The sequence below is a fragment of the Balearica regulorum genome, chromosome 2 (genome assembly GCF_011004875.1).
Source record: "Balearica regulorum gibbericeps isolate bBalReg1 chromosome 2, bBalReg1.pri, whole genome shotgun sequence".
Taxonomy (NCBI): Eukaryota; Metazoa; Chordata; class Aves; order Gruiformes; family Gruidae; genus Balearica; species Balearica regulorum.
The window spans coordinates 162,509,648-162,518,287 of NC_046185.1; the positions used below are offsets into that span (position 1 = coordinate 162,509,648).

The 8,640-nt window shown below is 48.0% G+C and overlaps 1 protein-coding gene across 7 annotated transcripts in view; it reads left to right on the forward strand.

Moving 5' to 3' along the window:
- XIRP1 (xin actin binding repeat containing 1) overlaps positions 1-8,300 on the forward strand; it is a 33,515-nt gene extending 25,215 nt beyond the window's left edge. For all 7 annotated transcript variants that reach the window (XM_075746733.1, XM_075746732.1, XM_075746735.1 and 4 more), the window contains one exon: positions 44-8,300. In XM_075746733.1, the coding sequence (XP_075602848.1) occupies positions 44-7,735 (7,692 nt within the window). In that variant the 3' untranslated portion in view covers positions 7,736-8,300. The remainder of the gene's footprint in view (positions 1-43) is intronic.
- Positions 8,301-8,640: the final 340 nt, after the last annotated feature.

Below are 8,640 nucleotides of genomic sequence, written 5' to 3' on the forward strand. Positions count from 1 at the left end.
GGGGTAAGAGATGATGCTGACATTTAAAACTGTTTCCCTAAAGATGGCAGAGGCTCAGAAATCATCTAAAGTTGCCATCAAGAAAATGGAAGATGACTTACCTCCCCCTCCTGCCCCTGGCTCAGTCCAGGTCATCGTTCCGGGGAACCAGGATCCCAACCCACTCCCTGTGCCTCCTCCAAAGCAAGCCTTCTCCAAGTTCTACCAGCAGCGTCAAGTGAATGAGCTAAAGAGGCTCTACAGACACATGCATCCTGAGCTCAGGAAGAACTTGGAAGAAGCTGTGACTGAGGACCTGGCAGAAATGCTTAATACTGAAGATCCCAATGCACAGGCATCTGTGAACCTGGACAAAGTTCTTCCAGGAGAGGTTCAGTCCATGCGCTGGATCTTTGAGAACTGGGCACTTGACTCCATTGGGGACCATCAAGCCACAAAGAAGCTGACAGAAGAAGAGATCATTCCTGGTGGGGATGTGAAAAGTACTTCCCTGAGGTTTGAAAGCCAGTCAATCAATGGGGACAGTCTGTCAACACCAACGAAGGTATTGGAAACAGACCTTGCCAGAGGGGATGTGCATACTGCCCGGTGGCTGTTTGAAACCCAACCACTAGACTCATTAAACAAACTCTATTCAGATGAAACTGAAATGCAGGAGGCGGTTCTCAAGGAGCCCGTCCAGGGAGGTGACGTGAAAGGTGCCAGACAGCTCTTTGAAGCACAGTCCTTGGATGCTATAGGACGCTGCTGCTCAGTGGAGGAGAAGAGCATCCTGCAACTCAAGTCAGAAATCCAGGAGCTAAAAGGTGATGTTAAGAAGACTATCAGGCTCTTCCAAACAGAGCCCCTCTGTGCCATCAGAGACAAGACTGGGAACATTCATGAAATCAAGTCCGTCTGCCGAGAAGAAATTCAGAGCAATGCAGTCAGAACGGCTCGCTGGCTGTTTGAGACTCAGCCCCTGGATACCATCAACAAGGACACTTCGAAAGTTAAAATAATCCGTGGGATTTCACTGGAAGAAATTGGAAGGCCAGATGTTAGTGGAGCAAGGTGGATATTTGAAACTCAGCCTCTGGATGCCATCAGAGAAATCACAGTTGAAGAACAGGATTTCAAGGCTTCAACAGATTTTGTCACAGGGGCAGATGTCAGTAAGCAGCGAATGCTCTTTGAGACCCAGACTCTTGATTCTCTGAAAGGAGAAGCTTCAGAAAGCATTGTAGCCAAAGAGCAAGTCATTGGAGGTGATGTGAAATCTACACTCTGGCTATTTGAAACCCAGCCAATGGAAACCCTGAAAGACAATTTTGAGGTGGGACGGTTAAAGAAAGTAGAGCTTTCAGCAGAGGAGAAGGGAGATGTGAAGCAAAGAAAACATGTCTTTGAGACCTGCCCATTTGGCAGCATCTCCAAGGCATTTGAGGAAGAAATTCCTGCCACCAGCATGGAAGAGGTAGTGAAAGGGGATGTGAAGTCTTTCAAGACCCTGTTTGAGACTCTCCCCTTAGACAGCATTAAGCAGGCTGATGCTGAGCCTGTCACCAAAGAAGAGGAGAAGATTCCAGCTGGCAATGTCAAAGCCAACCAAATCTTGTTTGAGACAACACCTCTGTATGCCATCAAGGATAGCTTTGGCAATTTCCATGAAGTCACCTCTGTAAGCAGAGAGCAAATCATCAGTGGTGATGTCAAGAACTACAAATGGATGTTTGAAACCAGGCCCCTGGACCAGTTTGATGAAAGCACCAAGAAAGTGGATATAATACGGGGGATCACAAAGCAAGAGGTGGTGGCTGGTGATGTCAGAACAGCCAAGTGGCTCTTTGAAACTCAGCCCATGGACGTCATTCATCACCAAGCCATGCAAGGTGAGGAGCATCCCTTGGTGAAGCGGGAGATCTCCCAGCGGGGGGATGTGAAGACCTGCAGGTGGCTTTTTGAGACCCAGCCCATCCAAACCCTGTATGAGAAGGCTGAAAAGAAGCAGGAAGAGGATGGCATTGTGCCCCAAGCTGATGTGAAGTCATACACATGGATGTTTGAGACTCGGCCCCTGGACTCCCTGAAAGGCCAGGAAGAGCAGTATTTACAAGTCAGTAAGGCATACAGTCAGGATGAATTACAGGGAGTTGATGTCAAAACTGTCCGGCACCTATTTGAAACCGAACCCTTGGGCAGCAGTGTTATCAGTGAAGCTGACCAAAAGAAAAATATGCGGTACTCCAGTCGTGTGGAGATACAGTCTGGGGAAGTGTCCAGAGTGAAGGAGTTCTTTGAAGCTAAGCCCTTGGATACAGCCACCAAACCAACATCCCAGAAGGATGATGGGACAATTGAAGCTGGATCTGTGCACAAGTTCACTTGGCTCTTTGAGAACTACCCCATGGACTCCCTGAAGGACAGCTCTGAGGGCATCCAGGAAATCCCTCCAGAGAAGAATATCAAGGGGGGAGATGTTGGGGGCAAAAGGTTCGTATTTGAGACCTATTCCCTTGGCCAAATCCATGACAAAGTGGATGAGACAGAGCTCCAGAAGATCCAAAAAGACACCATGAGCAAAGCCAATGTCAAGTCCTGCACAATGCTCTTTGAAAGCCAACCCTTATATGCTATCCAGGACAAAGAAGGGGGATACCATGAGGTCACCTCAGTGCAGAAAGAAGAAATCATGAAAGGTGATATGAAAGGTGCACGGTGGTTGTTTGAAACTAAGCCTCTGGATCAGATCAAGAAGGAAGAAGAGGTGTTTGTGATTAGGGCTGTCACCCAAGAGGACATCAAGAAAGGAGATGTCCAGGCTGCCCGGTGGAGGTTTGAGACAGAGCCTCTCGACTCCTTCTCAGGGGGAAAGATGTCTGTGCCCAGAACAGTAGATGATGTGCAGAAGGGAGATGTTCAGTCCAATAAGAAGCTCTTCGAGTCCCAGCAAGTGGGCCAGAAGAAATATGTGAGGATGGTCAGTGTCAGTGATGTTCAGCGGGGTGATGTGAGGACATCCACTTGGCTTTTTGAAAACCAGCCTGTGGACTCCCTGTATGGGGATGCAGAGAGAAGCTCATCTATCAGTACAGTGCAGAGAGAGGACAGCCAGAAAGGGGATGTAAAACGCTGCACCTGGTTGTTTGAAACCCAGCCAATGGACACCCTTAAGGACCCAGAAGTGACAGCCAGTGCTGGGGCCCAAGAAGTGATCCCTCGCGCAGATGTGAAAAGTACAACGTGGCTCTTCGAGAGCACACCCTTGGATAAATTTAGTGCTTCTGAAGGTAATACAGAAACAGAACTGAAAGAAAGAACCATGAAAGAGACTTTAGAGATGCTTTGCACTTGCCAGGCTATTCAGCATGATGGGATCCTCATTGAAGCCAACGATATGGAGAGTGTGAAGATGGTGAAGTACCAGCTCAGCAGCCCAGGTGCTCCAGATATCCTGAAAGAGGAGGTTGTGGGAGGCCATCTGCAAAGGATCATGCTTCAGCTCCTGCACAGAACCAATGTGGAAGCACAGAGTGTGCTGGTGGAGGAAGATAGAGAGGGCAAGATCAAAGTAAGCCCGTTGCAGCTACTGGACCAGAGTGAAGCTGTTAAAGGCAAAGAGGACTTGAGTGGAAATGTAGCTAAGGCTTTACAGGGTCTCCTCAGTCAAGATGCTTCCATCAAAAAGGGGATGGTCTTACAAGAGACAAAATCAGGATCAGTGAAGATGACTCTCTATTCCCTTCTGTTCCATTCTGTCCAGCAGAAAGTTGTCAAGGGGGATGTGAAGTCAACAATAGGGAACCTGTTGGCTTCTTCTCAGGAGCAGAAAACAACAGCAACCGTTAAGCGTGAGGACAATGAGAGGGGAAATGTCCAGCTTTTTGCAAGCTGCATTGAGAAGGGAGATCTAAACTATCTGAAGAATCTCCAGCAGGAATCAGAGATACAGTCCCTCATCTCTTCCCAAGCAGAGCAGGGGGCAGGTGAGAGTGCCCCACAGGTTGTGCAGGGGGCTAAGATGCATATCTTACCAAATAAAGAACAAATAGAGAAAGTAGTTACAGAGAGTGAGCCAGGGGCTATGGAGGGAGCAAAAAAAGTATTCACATGTGAAAGCACGGGCAAAGAGGGTGGATTAGAGAGAGAGGCTGTGCATGCAGGAGGTGTGACAGGCACCACAGTGCAATGTCTTGGGAAGCCCCTGCCCACAGTGATGGGAAAGGAAGAAATTCTGTCGGGAGGGCTTAAAGTGACTACAAAGTCAATTCAAAGGGTTGCAGATGTCAGCAAGAAGGCAGAGAAAGAAGCAGCCAGCACTGCCAGTTTGAAGGAACCCAAAGCTATGATGCAAGGCAAATTTCCGACCCAAGTGACTGCTCAGAGGGGAGAAATGGCTAGGAAACAGCAGAGTTTGGTGACTGGGGAAGCCAGCCAGATGCAGCCAGAAGAAAAGGCTCTTGGGAGTGATCTTCAGACTGCAATGCAAAGCCTGAGGCTAGCAACAGCAGAAGCAAAAAACATTCAACACCATGTCCAGAGCAAGCTACAGAGGAACAGAGAGGAAGTCCACATGGCCTGCAGGCAGCAGGCAGCCAGCACACAGGGGACAGTGACCCTTCAATCAACCGTACGTCAACAAGACTCTGCATCCGCCACACAGGAGAGCACCAGCACTGCCATCAGGACCACCACCTCTAGAGTCCAGGAGGCATCCAAGACCCACACAAGCATGTCTCAGAAGACCATAACATCACACAAAAAGGTCAGTGCTTCAGAGGAAGTACAGGGAGGACAACTATTGAGCCAGGAAAGCCAAGTTGTGCCTAGTAGAGATTTTAGCATTAAGGATGGCCTTTATACTGCCACACCCATGAAAACCTATATAAACCCTTTTGTTGAGTCTGATTACAAAGAGCAATCAGTGCAAGAAGAAAGCGATGTTATTATCAGAGGGGATGTACAGACAGCTATCAGAGCACTGCAAAGTGCCGCCACAGAACAGCGCCTGGTAGAAAAGGAGGACGTTGTCCGAGGTAACTTAAAAGCCACACTTCAGTCGCTGGAAAAGTCTAACGTTAATGTCTCCAGAGGGGATTTTAAAGCCGCTATGATATACAGAAATGCAGGGCAGTCCTATTCTGTGTGTAAAAAGAAAAATGAGACTCAAGTCGTTAGTAACCAGACAGCTGTAGTGGCTTCAGGGTCGCAGGCTGATAATGACTTTCCTCCTCCTCCCTCAGTTGCTGTGATGAAAGCAGAGCATTGCCCACCCTCAACTAAAGCAACAAGAGAAGGTGCCCTTCCATTACCAACCAGCAAAGATGAAGCCCCAGGATGTTCTGCACCACTCCAGACCCCTCTTCCTGCCCTTCCTTCTCTGTCCTGCAAACCCAGTGATCAGAGTCCTGCAGAGAAGCCCAGGACTTCTCCAAAACCAGAAATTACTGCCCCACCGAGGAAAAAACCCGTTCCCCCTCCAAAACCTGAGCATCTCTTACACGAGGCATATTCTGCCTCTGCAAATAACAGCACAAGCAGATCAACCAAACCCATCCCTCCACCCCTACCTCCAAAACCTCCAGGCCTTAGGGAGATCAGCAAGCCAAAGCCTCCCCCCACAGAGCTGGGATTAAGCTGCATGGAAGTATGTGAACAATCAGGCCATGGGGAGGTTCAGGCAAAATGCTGCACCTTGGAGACATCTGTGGACAAGCCTGTCACAGTTCCGGGTATGAGCCCTGAGAGAAAGCTGCCAAGAAACACTGCCAAAACCCCTCTTCAAATGGCAGAGGAAAGGTACAAGGCAAGCAAAGGAGGACAAGGAAAGGTGGAATCAGACAGTACTAAGACTTTGAAGCCAATAAAAAATGGAGTGGTTACTTTTGAAGTTGAGCAGGGAATGATAAGTGGGAAAGCAGCAGCTCCAAGGCGATGCCCAGGTGAGGTGGTTCAGAGGCATATAGAGCTGTGCCAAGACAAGAATGGATGCTCTTCGGTATCACATCCAACCTGTCCTGGTGGAGCACAGACACTTAATGTGCCAGAACAGACTGAGCCAAGCACCTCCTCTGTGGGCCACACCATTCCTCCAAAGAGAGGAGATGACGTTGCACAAAATGCTTCATCCAAGGTGGAAAGGGAAAGTGTGTCTAATTCTTATGGATCATGGGACAGTCAGAGAGTCATGCAGCAGGTGAATGAGAGGAGGCAAATGTGCCATTCAATGACATTCCATCAACAGCCAATGAACTTTGAGAAGCAACAGCAGGGGAGTAGTGGGCAATTGAAATGTTCTCATGGAGAGGCAGAGACACCTGGCCAGGAGAAGCCAGCAGTTGTTATGAGAGAAAAACCTAAGAGAGAAACAGAAGATGAGCGTCGGAAGAGGCTGTCAGTACACAAAGAGGAGATCATGAAAGGCAATGTCAAGGAAGCTATGGAGATCTTTGAGAACCTCAGGAGACAGGAGGAGCTGCAAGAGATATTGACGCGGGTGAAGGAGTTTGAGGAGGAGACAAGCAAAGTGGATGTGAAAGCTCTGAAGAGCTTCTTTGAGAAGGTCCCTGACTGGGTTGTTCGTCAGAAGGACCACCAGGCCAAGCAACAGGATAGGGCCGAGACACTGGGAAAGGAGGACACTGACAGTGTCTCCTCAGTGGAGCTAGTTTTCGAGGACCTGGAGCGAGCAAGTGCTGAGATCATCCACCTGAAGGAGCAGACACTTGCCCGGCTCCTGGACATCGAGGAAGCCATCAGGAAAGCCCTTTATTCTGTCTCTAGTCTCAAGTCTGAGTCAGACATCGCTGGGCTCTCAGGGCTATTCAAGGAGTCTCTGGGGAACACCCAAAGCTCTGTGAGCAGCAGCAATATCCGTAAAATCAGTATTGTCTCAAGCAAAGCCAAGCAGGAGGGAACCACACTGGAGACAGGGGAGGCAGCACCTGTGGGGGGTGCAAAGGTGGCAGAAAAGACCGAAGTAACCAAGGCAGAGCTTGAGGTCCCCCGCCTCATTCAATCTCGCGTCAGCTCTCCTTCCTCACCTTCCTACATCTCCATTGAGTCTGCTGCCAGGAAAACAGCAGAATCACCGAAGACAGCACACTCTCCCTGGGATGTCACTTCACCAGACTGTCTTGACACTCCAGGAAAGAAGGACGCTTTTGCTCAGGACAGCTTTAGCTCCTTTAACCATCCATCAGCAGGTTCTGCTGGGCATGACATGACCCCCTTTGAGAAGAGACCAGAACCCATGCAAACAAAAGCTGGGCTAAGCTCAGTGAAGCAGCACACTCTTGGCAATGCCAACCATCAGATCAGTGAGAAAGAGAGGTGCCCTCTGGACACCTCCAAAGGCAGCTGCCACTGTGGGATGAAAGCAGGCTTTTCAGACTACTGCTCCCTGAATGTCCCCAGCCCGCAAAATCCACGAAGGCAGAAAAGCATCCTGGAGCTCCAGACAGGGCCCGATGGGTCCAAGCTCTATGGAGCCACCCGAACTGTCATGGAGCAGTATGAGGAAATGGACCAGTTTGGAAACAAAATCATCACTTCATCCACCACAGTCACCAAGCAATCTGAGACACAAACATCTTCCACATGCAATGCAGTGTCTCATCCCCAATATGAGGTTTCTGCCTCACCTGTGTTTCGGAGGTACCTGAAGAGTCCAGGCGAAGACTTCCACACCAATGGCAGTTTTCAGGAGCCAGGAGTGGTCTTTGTCACCTTTGGCAACTCCAAGCCAAAGAAATAGGAGATTCTGGAGAGCAAGAGAGAACTGTATAAGACAAAAAAAGAAAATCCACAATAAAAACATCTGCTAGTTTATCCACATTACACACAGGGATTCATCTACACCCTAAGGACTTCTCAGGGTCATCATCTTGGTGTTTGCATACAGACAGGACAAATGAGGTCTGCCTTGGCACTGGAGGACTACAGCCTTCACCTGGCCAACCCAACAGACTTGGTGCTGCACCACAACCCAGAGCCCTGACACTGTTAGAAGCACAAGGGAAAAATCCATCCATGGACACCATAGGGTAGCTTCTTCCCCCTAGAGTGTTTTGGTGGGGGAAGTTGGGGAGTGTGGTATATTGGGATTCTCTGAATTAATGCAGAAGAAATGATAGGTAGGATCAATTAAAGAACCAACCAATCTGGTCATTGGCAAACAAACACCTTTATGCTATCTTCTTTTTCTAATTTCAATACAGACTTTCCGAGAAGGGCATCCTAAACACACATATATACACATGCTCATATCGATGGGTGGGTTGGATAGGTTTTCTCTTAGCCATTAAGAAAATAAAAGGAAAAAAAAAGTCAAATTGCTGTCACTATTGGGGTTGGGTGAGGTATTTATCAGTTTATTTTTCTGTTCCTGGAAAGTATTCAATGCTACTGAAAATTGTCAAGCCAAGAACTACAGCTATTATCAGTGCTGTTCCCTCAAAGAAAGATGCTATGAAAGATTCTCTACTTGAGTCAGAATGGTTACTGCTTTCCTTTCTTTATTTTTAGAATTGTAATTTATTATTCAATATATACAAAAACCTTATTTTAGATTTTCCATGCTTTCATATATGTTTACTGTTTAAATTCATTTTGAGACTTTGTAAATCAATTTTCTTTTTATTATGACTTTGTTTTGTACAT